Source organism: Leucoraja erinacea, chromosome 3, assembly GCF_028641065.1.
Source record: "Leucoraja erinacea ecotype New England chromosome 3, Leri_hhj_1, whole genome shotgun sequence".
In the NCBI taxonomy this organism is placed as follows: domain Eukaryota; kingdom Metazoa; phylum Chordata; class Chondrichthyes; order Rajiformes; family Rajidae; genus Leucoraja; species Leucoraja erinaceus.
The window spans coordinates 51,778,745-51,796,177 of NC_073379.1; the positions used below are offsets into that span (position 1 = coordinate 51,778,745).

Here is a 17,433-nt window from a genome sequence, read left to right on the forward strand (position 1 = left end):
CTGACTTCCATACATGAATATACTACGATCATTCATGTGCTGCACCTGTTGATCAGAGCCTGGCTCTACTGTGGAATGTAATTAGGAATGTAATTTAGCCTAACCATATTCAAAGCTAATTCAATTTAAAGCATAAATATTGCATTCAAGTGTAAGTTAAAAGACTCGCTACAGTATGCACCAGATTTCACAATTTCAAGCGGAAAAATGCAAAAGCTCCGTACCAATGGGAGGGGGTCCCACCTCCCCGTCGCTATGCTCCCTCGGGCTTGGTCTCTCGCAATTTCTCACTCCCAACTCTCACCCAATGTTGGCAGCCCTGGTGGCATTTCGGGTGGAGCCCCTTCTTCAGATTAATTGTGGTCATAGGGACAAAGATGTCAAAGGAATGGTGGACAGAGCCTGGTAGTGACAGGTGGATCCAGGTGAGGGGGAGAGGGGGGGGGGGGGGGATTGGTGGGCAGTTGGGTGGACAAGGCCAGAAAAGATCTGTAACCGAGTTCCTTGATCCCACTCCATCTTCAAGCACAGTTGGTTAGGGGTGAAAACGCCAACGTCGTCCTGTATGCCCGCCGAATGCTACCGAACTGCATTGATCGGTTCCATTGTCTCAAATTGACAGGACTGGCTGGGAACGCGGTTTCTCTTTGCCAGTGTGTGCTTCTTTGTGGATTTAAGTGCGTCAAGAGTGTTTACTTATCATATGCACCGGGTATGAAGCGGAACAATGAAATTCTACTTGCTGCAGCTTTACAGACCCCCTTTGTTAACAGAATTCAACTTAAAAGTCAGTACCTTAAAACAAACACCAAATTCATCCTTCCAATTGTTCTGAATCGCGAAGGTGGTGAACTGCTGAAGCATAACACGCAAGATCTGTCGGCACCAGAAATAAGAGACACAGAGAGATGCAAATTGCAGGGTTTAAACTTTCACGTGTCTCTCCGAGATAGAGCCGCCGAGGAGGACACGCCTGGTCTGGAGTCTTATCCGAACCATCGCTGCCTCCAAGTAATTTGCTCGCCGCTTAGCGAGATAGAGATCGGTTTGTGCAACACCAGATGTGAGCGCCGCGTTTGTGTACTTCTCATCGCTGTAGCACTGGTGGAAGGATGTTGTTTGCCCTCCCTAGAGACTCGGTGCCACTGAACGCCTCGGGGCTCGCAGCTAGACCGCCAGGTCTACCCGGCGAGGCGAGGGCAGTTGAAAGCGCTGCCCAATTCGTTCGCTGCACCGCCTTCGGTAAATCAGAAATCCAGAAACCTGCTCACTGAAGCCACCGGAGCTGTGCATCAGAAGAAACTAATCAACTCAGCAAAGGGCTTCTGGACTCGTTAGCTAGCGATGCCTTCTCCCAAACCCAGTACACGCTGTAACAGCGCGCCCTGTATATCCTGCCTTGTGTTTTGTTAGTTGTTGCTATTCGGGTTTTAACGCTAGCTCTTGTGCGCCTCGTTTTTTATTGCAGATCGCTTCAGTTAGGAAAGATGTAATCAGCTGAAAGTCTGACCCGGAGTCTGCACTGGGAGCCACAAGCGCTCGGCAGAGAAGCAAGTTCCCCGGGAGGTCTGTCTCTGTGTCACGCTGCTGCTTTTGAACAGGAGCGATGTCTGGTGCAAGAGGCATTGTTCCCACTGTGAACAGTTGCGACGGGAAGCCGCTCAGTACCGAGAAGGTAAAGGATGAAGTGAATGTGGTGGCGGTGGACTCCGACATCGAAGACCAAAGTTACAAGCTTTCGGCAAATTGCAGCAAAACTAACCGATCGCCCAAGCAGGCTGGCGAGGGGCCGTGCATGGTCGCCCCCGTGTTTGCCCACGCCAGATTAGGCGGCTCACTTTGGAATAATGACAATGCCGTGTTCTGGGGAAGGAAACCGCCCGCAATACATTCTAATAAGACCCATGTGCATAGAAGTGACTCTCAGAGGCCGGGGATCATTGACAGACTGCCAGCCACTTTGCAAATTGTGCATAGCGATCTGGCGCCTGCCTTGTCTCCCGAGCTGAGCAAAACTTCAGCAGGGGATTGCACCAGCGAATGCAATGCATCTGACGCCGACCTCCTAGCTCTCCAGGAGCACGCCGGTGCGTTCGCCGCCTTCCCAGCTCTGGGGGCTATCTCGGTGCCCCCGGGTTTTATCATCATGACCGCCCTGCACTCCCCCGGCGCCCTGGCGGCCGTGTCGGACAGCGCGGTGCACCTGGCCGGCCTGCCCGAGTGGCCTGTGCACCGGGCGGCGGCCGCCGGCGCCGGGCACCCCGCCAAGAAGAAAAGGAAGAGGTGCGGGCTGTGCGCTCCCTGCAGGAGGCTTATCAACTGTGGAGAGTGTAGCAGCTGCCGCAACCGCAAGACCGGCCACCAGATCTGCAAACTGCGGAAATGCGAGGAACTGAAAAAAAAGCCGGGCTCTTCACCAGAGGTAAACACACATACACACACCAGCCCAGCGGTGGTTCAGATCAATCAATCGTTCAGCTAATTGGAGAATTGCAAACTACCTGCTGGGTGGCTTTCCTCGGCTGGATTGCTGCGCCTTTGGCTGCGCTGTGATTGTATTAATATAAAGATACACGAGAGAAGTTGTCCCTGTAGAACTGTTGTGCTTCTGAATGGTTTACACAGTCACCCCTAGGTCCCAGCAACGCAAGGATGGTAAATTGGTCCCAGCCGTGTGTGCATGTGGGTTAGTTTCTTGATAGCTTGTCATGATATCCGCCGGCGTTCAAGGACACATAGGCCACTTGGAATTGGGGCATGTAAGTGCCGGCATTCTCTGTAGTTTGACCCAGTCAGGCCGTGTAGTGCTTTGAAGTTATAGGTTAGCCCGTTAGCAGTCTTGAGCTCGGTCAGTGCACCGTGGAGCTAGCTCGCCCTTGTTGCCCTACAAACTGTAGGCCTGGAGTGAACAGGTGTGATCTCAACACTGTCGCAACTCGAGTACATATAAGGTGTATATTGTATATTCGAGTATATTTTATATATATTAAAGAAATTATGAGAGGCATAGATAAATTGACAAACAGTGCCTTTTCCCGGGTCAAAAACTGGAGAGCATAGCTTTAAGGTAGGAGAGGCAAAGTTTAAAGGAGATGTGGGAGGCAAGTTTTTTTTTTAAACACAGACTGTGATGGGTGCCTGGAACATGCTGCCAAGAATGGCAGTGGAAGCAGTTAGGCTAGAGATAATGGAACGGATCTCCACCTTCTTGAATCGGACCAAGACAGAAGTTGGCATTGTCCACTAGGGCAGGTGGGAGAAAGTGGCTATTTGCTATGCCAGCCCTAATCCATGAAGAAGTGTGTTGAAGGGAGGTTGACCACACTGAATAATTTACTTAAAAGCCCAGCAATTATTTTGCTGAATGAATGAAAAATAGGGGTGTTGATCAACATATTTCCAATATGTATTGTCTGGCGATGTTATTGATGCCAAATGAACACTTGGATAATGTGGCTTAACTGGCCAGCTAACATTTTCCTGCTTTATACATGTGAAAGTGACACCTATTCAATATTGGGAGCTTTAATGATTTCTGTCCAGTTAAAGTACCAATAAATAAGGTGACGTTGGCTAATGTGACAGCCCCATTGTAAAATAGAGAGGGGGAAGCTGATGCAGGCAGCTATTAAGCTTAAACTTAGATAAGACAATGGAATTGATATCAGACGTAAACATGGTAATCATTGTATAAGTAGTCATGTAGTAGAAACTGCAATCAACACAAATTGAAAAAGTAGAGAATTTGCATTAAGACTCTTCGCACCCTTTTTATTTCTATGCCTAATGGATAGTGGCTAAATTGCTTGGCTTGATATTCCTGGATATTCTTTAATCAAAGGTTCATCTCAGTGTGAATAAGAACTGGTTGCAGGGTAGAAAATTGTGTTAAGATGTTAAAGAGGGTGGTAAGGCGAAGGAATGGGGCTGATTGACCAACATGGCATGTATTGGTGATCACTGATGATTCTGTGTGATAGTGGTGAACTCAACGCTGAATGCATCTCGAGACAAAACAATTATTAGGTACTAGGATACTATATGGGTCCCAAAAGTTGTTAGTCCCACCATCCAGAACACAAGACCTAGCTGTTTTTTAATGCTGGATTCTTGTTTGAATGACTTCAGCTACATAGAACATGGTGAATCTCCATTTGGCTAGCATAAGCAATATTGGTCACCTTATTTAAGGAAGAATGTTAATATATCACAGGCAGTTCAGAAATTTATCAGCCTAATACTTGGAAAAGGCAGGCTACCTGAGGAAAGATTTAACAGGCAATTGCAATCCCTATATCAGTCGCATCATTCCCTCCTTTCACTTTCCGCAAGGACCAGTCTCTTCACGACTCTATGGTTCACTCATTCCTCCCCACACCTCTCTACCCATCCCTTTCCATTCCCAAGCACTTTCCCCTGTAACTGAAGGAGGTGTGACACTTGTCACTACATATCCACCCTCACCTCAATCCAGGTATATAGATAGCCTTCCAGGTGAGACCTGCACTTACAGCCTCATATATTACATTTAATGCCCTCGATGTGCCCTCCCCTACACCAATGAGATCAAACATAGACATGGCAACCGTTTTGCAGAACACTGGCACTCTGTCCATTGCGGCCACCTGGATCTCTCGCTTGCCAGCCACTTTAATTCCTCTTCCCACTCCAACACCAACCTGTTTTTCCTCAGCCTCCTCCATTGCCAGGATGAAACAAAAATGCAAGCTAGAGGAACAGCACCTCATATTCAACCTAGGTACAGTAGCTCACCACCCAATGGTATGAACAACGAATTATCTAATTTCAACTCTAATTTCTTATTCCTCATCCTTCCCCTTCAATCCCCCCTAATTTATTTTTACATTCATTTTCAGTTTCCTCTTTACTGTTCCTTCCTCCTTTATTTACCTAGTCTCTGTATTCCTCCTCTCCTGAGGTGACCCACAGAATGAGATGACCCACCAATGAGATGACCCAATAAGTAGTTCAGCACTGCTCTCTGGTTGTGGTAAGGCTGTGCTAGCTCTCGGTAACCTGTGCAGGAGCTTTAGCTGTCAGACAGCATGTGTTGTACACATTGATGCTTTTGTTGATGCTAAAACCTTGCACTGTTTTAGGACAGATCATGTGACAGGAAAAATATTCAATCATTTAGCCAATTACATGACATAAGATAGCACTGATTGAAGAATCTTCATCAAGCTTAATGAAGGCGGACTTGACTTTAATGGTAGGCTGTTGATTCCTATTCTGATTAGCACAAAGGGAGTTTGTGTGGGATGTCTACAGATCAGAAGCGTTCTAGTTTTTGTTAAAAAATATATTATTTATAATTTGTGATTTTTTTTTTGATTTCTTTATCCGTTCATGTTGGAACTGTCTGAGCTGGACAATGAAAATTGGTCAAAGGAAGTTTAACGAGAAAGGGTATAACAAGGAACTTTTATTCTGATCAGCAGCAGTCTAGCCTGACAATGCAAAGGTGGAGTTGATAGTTTCAGCACAGAAGCAATCTATTAGGCATTGTGACTGTACCAGTACTTTTCTAACACAAACCTGCTAATCAATTCCTGCTTTTATGTTTGTGCTGTATGCTTTTAAGTTTGTAGTGGTTATAGGAGGTGACCCAACATCTTCTCAAGGCAACTAGAGATGGGCAATGAATGTTGGTCTTGTCAGTAAATATTTTACTGACACTATGGCAAACAGGACGAGATGATTATGTAATTTACCCTGCAAATTAAGCCTGATGACTACCTTGTTGGAGGTGACTTTCATGCACAAAACTCAGATGTAACAATCCTCATTTAACAGCATTTTTAATAGAATTTGGCCTGTTTTTTTTTAAGAGGTTTCTGTATCTACTGTTTAAAGTGACTTTGTTTTCTGAGCAAATTGCAAATTGACTATGAGTAACATATACTCAATCCACCCCACAGCTCCCATGACCCCCTAACCCCTGCACTTCATGGCTCATGGTTAATTCGTTGTTACTTATAAATACTCAGTACATTTAAATATTACACTTTTGCAATTAGCTGTTTAAATTATTTCTAAAAATTATTTCTGTGGGGTTGTCTGTCAATAATGATCATGCCTGATATTTCTCACTATACCTATTTGCTGTGGGCGGAGATATGCTGGTACCCAGATACAATATGAGAGGAAGGTTAAAAGACTAGACGACCAAACCTGTAGCCTGGAAAGACGAGGAAGAAGGGACCACCGACCTTTTCATTTCTTGTGTTCAGGACGGCACGAGGAGTTCACATCATTCTAGAAAAAAAAATATTTCAGGTGTGGAGAATTATAAGTTGTGAGAAGATGTATTTAGTGCAAAAGAGAAAAACGGTCTTGGAGGCAGACAGAGGAAGAAGCCTTTGTTCTCTTTTAAGTGGAGAGAATGAGGTGATGAGTGTGACCTGTCAGAAGTAAGGGAATACTGTAAATTAGAAGGGAGAAGAAAAGCAGCCATCTGTGAAATTAGGAAGGGAGGTGAATTTAAGGGTTGGGGATCAAGACATGGAAGTTCTGCCAATGAGATGTGATATGCTGCATCAACAGCAAGCGTAAGGAATAGAAATGACAGTGAAAGTGGATAGGACTGGTTCTGGGCAAAGCATTCACTGAGGTAAAAATGCCACAGGGTAGGAGAAGGGAGTGGTGGATGAAACAAGTCGATCTAAAAGCACAGATTGTGCTGCAAAATGAAATTATGTCGCTGGAGCTTTAAATGGGGGTTGTCTGATGGCTGGATCTCACCCCTAATTACTCACCCATTGGGGCAGGCTTTAACTTCTGCTGCCAGTTGGAAAATGGCCACTGAGAACTGGCCACCCATTGTATGCCATGCCACTTGAGATGTATAACAGATGTCAATATACTGTTGCCAATTTTATATGTGGTGGTGCATGTTAAAATCTATTAGAGTCATTAGCCTGAGCTTTTGGTGAAACAGTAGTATCATGAGCAGTGCTGTTGGAGCACCCTAGCCATCTGAAATTAATTATTTTTTTTCCCATCGGAGAATAGTGTGCTGTTGTAGTAGGCAGGACTCGGGCAAAAATAAAGTAGAACAAGGAAAGAGAGAGGATCTCCTGCTTGCTGGCTTAGGTTTGCGAGCAGAACCGAAAGCTTATTTGTGGCAGAGAATCAAATACTATTGAACAACATGTTTCAAATGTATTTACAGTTTGCTGTTGAAATCAAGAGGTGTGCTTTGAGGGAGAATGAATAATTTTACGCTAATTGTCAATAGCGTTCATGCTTCAGCCAAGGTCATTCACAGTGGAAGAGTTTCTCCGTCAAACATTACACAATTGGAAGCTTGTGCAGATTCCAAAAACATGTCACTTGTAAACATGCTCCACCATTAATGAGATTCTGGCTAATTATTCTTACCTTTGCTTTGCTTCCTCCTTATCCATTGATTTGGTATCCAATAGTTTATTGATCTCCATCCCACATTTATTCATCTGCAAATCCAATGGATATCTATAAACTTCTGATGTAAAGAATTCCAATATTTCTCATCGGTTTGAGTGAAGAAACTTCACTCCATTCAAATTAAATGGTCACCCATTATTCTGAGCTTATGATCCCTGCTTTAGCCACCAATGTTAAGGTGTTCAACCTTCCAGCACCTATCAAATCAAACCCTTCAGAAATTTCAACAGCATTAATGTGATTACTTTCCATTCTCCTAATCCAGTGGTGCACATTGTGTCATCTGAAGGCAATATTCCAGCTTGTGTAACTATGTTCTTAGCCCATCTCTGTGGTAATCCAAGATCTAAACCAATTTGTTTGTTGTTGATTGGACCATTCAAAGACAAAACAAATCCCAGAAATGCTGGAAACACTCAGCAGGTCAGGCTGCATCTGTGGGAAGAGAAACAGTTAACATTTCAGTCAGAGACTCTTTAGATTGATTAAAAGATACACCATGGAAAACATGACCCACTGAGTCCATGCTGACCATCGATCGTTCAATCACATTAATGCTGTTATCTCACCCTCTAATCTACTCCCTACTCTAAGGGCAATTTACAGAGGCCAATTAACTGACAAACCCGCATGTCTTTGAGGTGTGGGAGGAAACTGGTGCACCCAGAGGAAACCCGCATGCCACAGAGAGAATGAACAAACTCCAGACTGACAGCACCCAAGGACCAAACCTCAGTTTCTGGCATTGTGAGGCAGGAGCTTCACTGGCTGCACACTTGCAACCTCTTTATCAGAATTTGCGAAGACCACTGTTTTCTGACAAAGGGTTTCTGAACTCTGTTTCTCTCACCTGACCTGCTCCAACATTTTCCATATTTATTTCAGATTTGCAGCAACTGCATTTTTCTTTGATTTCCTGTCAAAGTTGGAATGCTGAAGGAAGTACGGGAGACCTCATGATCATGAGCCGGGTAAGGAGGTCTGAACCAGTGGGAAGCAGAGGAATATCGAGCAACCAGCAGAGGTTGAATGAAGGTTAAAGTGAGGCAGGGAGCAGTGCAGAAAGCAAAAAAGGGCATGAACTGACCAATTAATAGAAGCACTGGAGATACAGAAGTGGCAGAGGAAAAGAAGCAAACCATTGATACCATCCAACCTACTCATGGTTTGGATGGAGAAATATTGTTTGAGATAAAATGCATTTTACACAAATAGCCATTCATGTTTTTCAGATTGTCAGTCCTCCCACTACACCCCTCAAAACAGTTTTGCAATAACTCCAAGGAACATTGGTCAGGTCCCTTTGCAAGATCATCACCTGACTTCAGCAATCAATTCTCCTTCTTATCTAGTTCGCACACAAGATTTAGAAGTTGTTCAGCCAGAGCTGAACACACTTTCTCTACTTCTGCATACAATGGTGTCTGTCTTGTCTCTTCTTGTGCGTGGTGGTGGAAAGATTGGTGGAAACAGGGCCGCAACGTGAACGTTCTTTCCATGACCCCAGCAATCAATTGAAAGAGTGTTGTCCCTCTAAGGCAGGTATTTTCTTCCTTTGGTTAAGAGACCAGTACTATACACAGCACGCTCGATTCTGTATAATTGCAGTGCTTTGCCTCATTACTACACTGTAATCTGCGTAATAAAAGTGGACATTTGCTTTTCTGCCAACAAATTATGTTTCAATAACTCATGTACAAAAGATTGAGGCTCCCACAAAATGTATATCACTATATTTAACTGTATATCATTCAAAAAATACTTTGCTGTAGTATTTTTCAAAACCATTCTTGCATTATAACCATATAACCATATAACAATTACAGCACGGAAACAGGCCATCTCGGCCCTACAAGTCCGTGCCGAACAACTTTTTTCCCTTTTTACCTGCCTGCACTCATACCATAACCCTCCATTCCCTTCTCATCCATATGCCTATCCAATTTATTTTTAAATGATACCAATGAACCTGCCTCCACCACTTCCACTGGAAGTTCATTCCACATCGCTACCATATTATATTCCATCTCCAATATCCTTATCCAGTCACTTATGCCTATGTTCTGGCAACACATCCTCCTACCGAGATTTGTGTCATTAGCTCACTTGGATACATCAGATTTGGTCCCATCATTTACATAATTGATGTGGATAGCAAATTGCTGAGACCCAGAACGTAACCTTTGTGATATTCAGTGTGGCAGCATGAACATGACTAGTTATTCTTAGTCTCTCTTTCACACAATAACTTAGTGATATATTACTACATTCACCATTCCATCTTGTGTACTTTGTCAGCTACAATCCACAAAAATTCTAACAGATTTTGCAGTCTTGAGCTGCCTGAGAAGCTGGTACAGGCAGGCACACTCCTAACATTTAAGACACATCTGAACGACCACTTGAATTGCCACACATTGAAGATTATGGACATAGTGCTGGTAAATGTGATTCGTGCAGATAGATAATTGATGGTTGGTGTGGGGGTGGTAGGCCAAAGGTGCTGTTTCTGAGCTTTATGACTATGATTTGTGTAACACAGTTTCCCTTTCACAAATCTATGCTGATGCCACCATGTTATGATTTACATATACCTTCTCACCGTCACCTCAATAATAGGTTCAAGTTCTTTAGTTTAGAAACGCAGCGTGGAAACAGGCCCATCGGCCCCCTGAGTCTGTGCCGACCAACTTTCACAGGCAGGAAAGAAATTCACATTAGACAGGAAATGGTGTTGGGTAGACTGATGGGACTGAAAGTTGATAAATTCCCAGGGCCTGATGGTCTGCAACCCAGGGTACTTAAGGAAGTGGCTCTAGAAATCGTGGATGCATTGGTGATCATTTTCCCATGTTTTATAGATTCAGGATCAGTTCCTGTGGATTGGAGGGTAGCTAATGTTATCCCACTTTTGAAGAAAGGCGGGAGAGAGAAAACAGGGAATTATAGACCAGTTAACCAGACATCGGTGGTGGGGAAGATGCTGGAGTCAATTATAAAAGAAGAAAAGCGGCACATTTGGATAGCAGTAACAGGATCGGTCCGAGTCAGCATAGATTTACGAAGGGGAAATCATGCTTGACTAATCTTCTGGAATTTTTTGAAGATGTAACTGGGAAAGTGGACAAGGGAGAGCCATTGGATGTAGTGTAGTGGGCTTTCAGAAAGCCTTTGATAATGTCCCACATAGGAGATTAGTATGCAAAATTAGAGCTCATGGTATTGCGGGTGGGGCACTGACATGGATAGAAAATTGGTTACCAGACAGGAAACAAAGAGTAGGGATTAACGGGTCCCTTTCAGAATGGCAGGCAGTGACTAGTGGAGTATCGCAAGGCTCGGTGCTGGGATCGCAGCTATTTACAATATATTAATGATTTAGATGAAGGGATTAAAAGTAATATTAGCAAATTTGCGGATGACACAAAGCTGGGTGGCAGTGTGAACTGTGGGGAGGATGCTATGAGAACGCAGGGTGACTTGGACAGGTTTGGTGAGTAGGCAGATGCATGGCAGTTGCAGTTTAATGGGGATAAATGTGAGGTTATCCATTGGTGGCAAAAACAGGAAGGCAGATTATTATCTGAATGGTGTCAAGTTGGGAAAGGGGGAAATACAATGAGATCTGGGGGGGTCCTTGTTCATCAGTCACTGAAAATAAGCATGCAGGTACAGCAGGCAGTGAAGAAAACAAGCGGCATGTTGACCTTCATAATAAGAGGAGTTGAGTATAGGAGCAAAGAGGTCCTTCTGCAGTTGCACAGGGCCCTAGTGAGAGCACACCTGAAGTATTGTGTGCAGTTTTAGTATCCAAATTTGAGGAAGGACATTCTTGCTATTGAGGGAGTGCAGTGTAGGTTCACAAGGTTAATTCCCGGGATTGCGGGACTGTCATATGCTAATAGAATGGAGCGAATGGGCTTGTATACACTGGAATATAAAAGGTTGATAGGGTATCTTATTGAAACATATAAGATTAAGGGATTGGACATGCTGGAGGCAGGAAACATTTTCCCAATGTTGGGGGAGTCCAGAACCAGGGTCCCCAGTTAAAGAATAAGGGGTAGGCTATTTAGAACGGAGATGAGGAAAAACGTTTTCACCCAGAGAGTTGTGAATCTGTAGAATTCTCTGCCTCAGAAGGAAGTCAATTCTCTGGATGCTTCAAGAGAGAGTTAGATTGAGCTCTTAAAGATAGCGGAGCCAAGGGATATGGGGAGAAGGCAGAAACGGGGTACTGATTGTGGATGATCAGCCATGATCACAATGAATGGCGGTGCTGGCTCAAAGGGCTGAATGGCCTATTCCTGCACCTATTGTCACTGGTACTATCCTCCACACTTGGGGCAATTTTCAAATGTTACCAATTTAACCTGCAAACCTGTACATCTTTGGGTTGTGGGAGGAAACCGGACCACCTGGGGAAAACGTACGAAAACTACACGGGGAGAACGTACAAATTCTTACACAGACAGCATTCGTAGTCAGGATCAAACCTGGGTCTCTGGCGTTCTAAAGCGGGAACTCTACTACGCCACCGTGCCGCCCTGATCGACAACTGATGGAGAAACCCAGTAGGTCGGGCAGCATTTGTGGAAGAAAATGGACAGTCGACGTTTCAGTTTGAAAAATGTATTTTGGACCCTTGAATTGGGGTCCTTACAATCTTAAGTTCACCACGTTCCTTGAGACATTTTACTGTGCTGAATTTCCCTTTGGATGCTTGTTATAGTTGTCTCAGATGGTCCACTCTTGGTATGGGGTTAATATTGCCGAAGGGAAAATGTAAAATAGTTGTTGCATTTGACATTGCAGCCACTGGCATGCTCCTGTGTCAACACATGCCGAACATAGAGATTGACACTACAGTATTCACTGGAGCACACATCATGCCACCTTGCCAGGGGCCCTCATCCCAATGTCAGGTACTCAGATCATTTGCCCAACTTAGCTTAGCTTATTATCCCCATACAAGGTCTAATGGCTTAAATGCAAATTCATCTTAACATACTTTTTGCTTGCTTTTCCTTTTTAAATTTTTTTTTTTTTTTAAATCAAAATGAAATGTCGGTCCAGGACGCTGGTTCGAAGGAGTTACTGGTGAGAAGTAGGATCTAATGGATATCCATTAAACATGGTGATGGGAAGCCAGCTTGGGTTAGCTACTTCTTTTAATTTATACTCTGTGATGACTGTTGCAATAACTCCTCGACTGAATAACCGGGAGAAGGAACGGGAATAATGAAATCCTTGGTGTCCAGGCCAGCTATTTGTATCAGGTTTCTATAGATGTTAGACTGATTTTGGCAGGCTGGGGATGGATAGAGCAAAGTAGTTCTATTAACATTTGGGAGCCTAAGCTTCATTAAGAATTGCTGTGCTGTAGGAAAACGTGACATGCAGTTGTCTGCGGTGGGTGTGTAGATGACATCCCAGTCCTCGCCAGGGATATCGAGTAATTGTGAGTCTGAAGCTGTAACTAACAGTAGGCAGGGGTCTGTGGCTGTGAGAGGAGGGAGGGAGGGGGAGGGCATTTCAAAGTTCTGGCATGCGGACCTGTAGTAGAGATTCATCAAAAGCTGCGGAGACTGCAGAAATTGGCTGCCTGCCAGGTCACGCTCCATCAGTGTCATCTGAAAGGAGGATAATTCCTTTCCCTTAAGGAGATCAGATAATTGGAAAAATCTGGACTGATTTCCATTTCACCAGATTAGCTGGGCATTTAACGGCTCCAAACATAGAGGTGTTGCAGATAAACAGCTGTGGGGTGTGCTGGCGAGGGTGTGCTGGTGGTTACTGCGACTGTGGTGGGGGGTGGGGAATGTAGAACTTGGCTGTGCATTCAAGAGCTCCAGGAAAATCTTCCACAATTGGAATTTCCAGGCAGCTGGAGTCAGGGACATGGAACGTCAGTGCTTCTCGGTTATCTGAAAATTAAAGATGACTGTTTGTAATGCATATTATTAATCGTGCAGTAATACTGCATTTTTGGAATACTTACAAATATATAATTCCCTCTTTCACTGCAGTGCTTTTTATCAGGATCTTTCCTCTTCATTCTTTGTTTGCTGTCATCCCTCGCATTTAACACTTGCTGTGCTTGGTCTCCGCCAAACTTGATACCAGAGTGATCATAAAACGTCCCTTCCCAGATCAATTTAACAGAGCTGCCTCCACCCTCACTGATTAGCTAAGTCCACATTTTTCCCCCCAGCATCCCTGAAACTGCCGTCCTTCCAGTGCAGCTCTACTCGATTCCAACTAAAAAATCATAACACAGAATGCTGGAACATCTCAACAGAAAATCTGAAGTAAAATTGACGATTTGATATCCAAACCGATCAGTTTGGTGAGAGACTCGAAGACTGGTTATCTAAAGTTGTTATGCCGACTCCTGAAAGCCATGATGTGCTACCGCAGGAGATCAGGTGCAGCGCCTCAAGTTTGTGTTGGGCTTTGAGGGAACAGTTGGGAACTACCACTGCGACACCACTGGGGTCCTGAAGTAAGTGGAGGTTTCAGCCTACAACTCGACAGATCCATCCAACTTGGGGGGGAAAAAATCCGTAGGAAGTAACTGCAGATGCTGGTTTAAATCGAAGATGGAAACAAAATGCTGGAGTAACTCAGCAGGACAGGTAGCATCTCTGGAGAGAAGGAATGGGTGACGTTTCGGGTCGAGACCCTTCTTCAGACAGAGAAAAATTCTGTCCTGTTCCCATGGAATGTCCTCATTCTAACTCAGTGTTGAGTGGAATTCCTGCCAGAAATATATCAGATCATATCCTGAGATCACTCCTGTGTCGCTTCTGGTTATATGAAACAGACGTTAACTCCTTCACCCACCTCCCTGGAGTTATGCACTGACTGTGCAGTAGGTGGAGTGCTGGAAATAAGGTCTTTGCATCTCATTTCTTCTTCCAACATCCAATGGAATGCCAGATACAGGGTATTCTTTGGAGAAAAGGTTGCTCCAGTGTCATGGGTCACTCCCTTGAATCCCTGCGGCATATCTACCACAAGGACTTGTTCTTTGTAGTTGCTGTAATAATGATCTGGCAACTATGTTATTTTATATATTTTTCGATCCAAACCCTCTTTGTGTCCCTTCCCTTGTTCACTCTAATGCTACATCACCTGACAATCTGGCATTTTCTATATTTAATATAATCCCTTTGTGAGAGGGCCAAGCTGTGCCTCAAACATATCTATAGTCAGACTTGACTGCTTACAGACCAGGCTGTTAAATGATTAAAATGAATAAGCACAATTTACCTTATGATTAAAAGTTTTAATCTGCTACTCTTAGTTTTAATCACTTATTTACTAAATGCTATAATTTCCATACATTGTGAAAAGGTACTAGGAAGATGAAGAGATTTTTATGGGAATTAACTGCTTGAAAAGAAGGTAGAAGCATATTAAACAGCAAATTTGTTTATGAATTACAAAATAAGACAACAAGGCAGGGAGAAAAAGTAGGGATGTGAAATTAGACTAGTTCTTTCAAAATTCTGACACAAGCAAGATGTGCCAAACCGTCTGTGCTGTATCATTCCATAATTCTATTGCTACGCTGACTTATATTTTATCAATGCCAACGTTGGTGTTGACCAGTGCACGTGTGTTTGGTGTTAACCAGAGATGATTGGTCTGCCAAGACAATCTTGGTGGACAAATTAGTGCAAGGATTATTATTGATTGTGCAGGTTGGAATTAACAGTGAAATACAGAAATAGCTAGGTTGTTAAAAACAACTGATGGAAAATTCATGGCATGATACATTCCAAACCTTTGGTAAAGATAATGACTGGATCTCACTAGAGAAGGACGTCGGCACATGCAGTGCTAGACTCCTTCCAATACCTTTCAGTTTAAAATGTGATTTGAGTGTAATTGCTGAAATGAGAACTAATTACAGTTTGGCTGGGGCATTGAGAGATCTTGGTGATATTGTTCATTTGAGGCAAACTGTGGCATGAACCAAGTTAACATAATCCTGAATTTGCCAGCTGATTAGATGTTAATGTTGCCAATTAACACTTTTGAAGATTATTTTTGTCTATCGTATTCCTAAAGTGGATTCAGAAGGGGAAGTCCAATAGCATAAGGATTATTCCAATGATATTCTTTATGCTAATTTGAGGAAGGGCATTCTTGCTCTGAGGGAGTGAGTAGGAGGTAATTCCCTGGCGGCTGTATGGTTTACAAGGCTTGTACTTTTGACTTTGACTCCCATGGGGGGGGGGGGGGGGTGGGGGTGGTGGGGGGGGTTGGGTTGGGGGGGGGGGGGGGGGGGGGGGGGGGTGAGAGTGCAGTGGAGAGATAAGTTTATTTGGCCTTCCATCACAGCAATGTGATGGATGTTTATGTCATATGTCTTGAGAGAATGGGAGCAGTCATTTGTTTGGACCTCAAGGGGAAATTGACAAATAAATTGAAACACTCTGGAGTTTAGAAGGATGAGATGGGATCTCATTGAAACATACAAGATTGTTAAGGGTTTGGACACGCTAGAGGCAGGAAATATGTTCCCGATGTTGGGGGAGTCCAAAACCAGGGGCCACAGTTTAAGAATAAGGAGTAAGCCATTAGAACAGAGACGAAGAAACACTTTTCCTCACAGAGAGTGGTTCTCTGGATGCTTTCAAGAGAGAGCTAGATAGGGCTCTTAAAGATAGCGGAGTCAGGGGATATGGGGAGAAGGCAGGAACGGGGTACTGATTGGGGATGATCAGCCATGATCACATTGAATGACGGTGCTGGCTCGAAGGGCCAAATAGCCTACTCCTGCACCTATTGTCTATTGTCTATTGCTTGTTCCTCCTCTCTACATCCATAATTAATATATGTTTGATTGAATGAATGGGAAAACTTTGAATATGTTAACTATAGGAACTTTTTAAGAAAGGCGGGAGAGAGAAAACGGGGAATTATAGACCAGTTAGCCTGACATCGGTGGTGGGGAAGATGCTGGAGTCAATTACAAAAGATGAAATAGCCGCACATTTGGATAAAAATAACAGGATCGGTCCGAGTCAGCATGGATTTTCAATGGGGAAATCATGTTTGACTAATCTTATGGAATTTTTAAAAGATGTAACTAGGAAAATGGACAAGGGAGAACCAAGAATAGGGATTAACGGGTCCCTTTCAGAATGGCAGGCAGTGACTAGTGGGGTACCGCAAGGCTTGGTGCTGGGACCGCAGCTATTTACAATATACATCAATGATTTGGATGAAGGGTTTCAAAGTAACATTAGCAAATTTTCAGATGACACAAAGCTGGGTGGCAGGGTGAACTGTAAGGAGGATGCTATGAGAATGCAGGGTGACTTGGGCAGGTTGGGGGAGTGGGCAGATACTTGGCAGATGAAGTTTTATGCAGATAAATGTGAGGTTATCCACTTTGGTAGCAAAAACAGGAAGGCAGATCACTATCTAAATAGCGTCAAGGTGGGAAAAGGAGAAGTACAACGGGATCTGGGGGTCCTTGTACATCAATGTAAGTAACTATGCAGGTACAGCAGGCAGTGAAGAAAGCTAATGGCATGTTGGGCTTTATAACAAGAGGAAATGAATATAGGAGCAAAGAGGTCCTTTTGCAGCTGTACAGAGCCCTAGTGAGACCACACCTGGAATATTGTGTGCAGTTTTGGTCCCCTAATTTAAGGAAGGACATTGCTATTGAGGGAGTGCAGTGTGGGTTCACGAGGTTAATTCCCGGGATGGCGGGACTGTCATATGTTGATAGAATGGAGCGACTGGGCTTGTATACACTGGAATATAGAAGGATGATTGGAAATCTTATTGAAACATATAAGATTAAGGGATTGGACATGCTAGAGGCAAGAATCATGTTCCCAATGTTGGGGGAGTCCGGAACCATGGTCCACAGTTAAATAATAAGGGGTAGGCCATTTAGAACGAGATGAGGAAAAACATTTTCACCCAGAGAGTTGTGAATCTGTGTAATTCTCTGCC

General features: G+C 43.9%; 1 protein-coding gene across 1 annotated transcript in view; it reads left to right on the forward strand.

The window, feature by feature from the left end:
• The first annotated feature begins 800 nt into the window (after nt 1-800).
• cxxc4 (CXXC finger 4) overlaps nt 801-17,433 on the forward strand; it is a 69,002-nt gene continuing 52,369 nt past the window's right edge. The window contains exon 1 of the mRNA XM_055632663.1: nt 801-2,422. Coding sequence (XP_055488638.1) covers nt 1,607-2,422 — 816 coding nt within the window. The 5' untranslated portion in view covers nt 801-1,606. The remainder of the gene's footprint in view (nt 2,423-17,433) is intronic.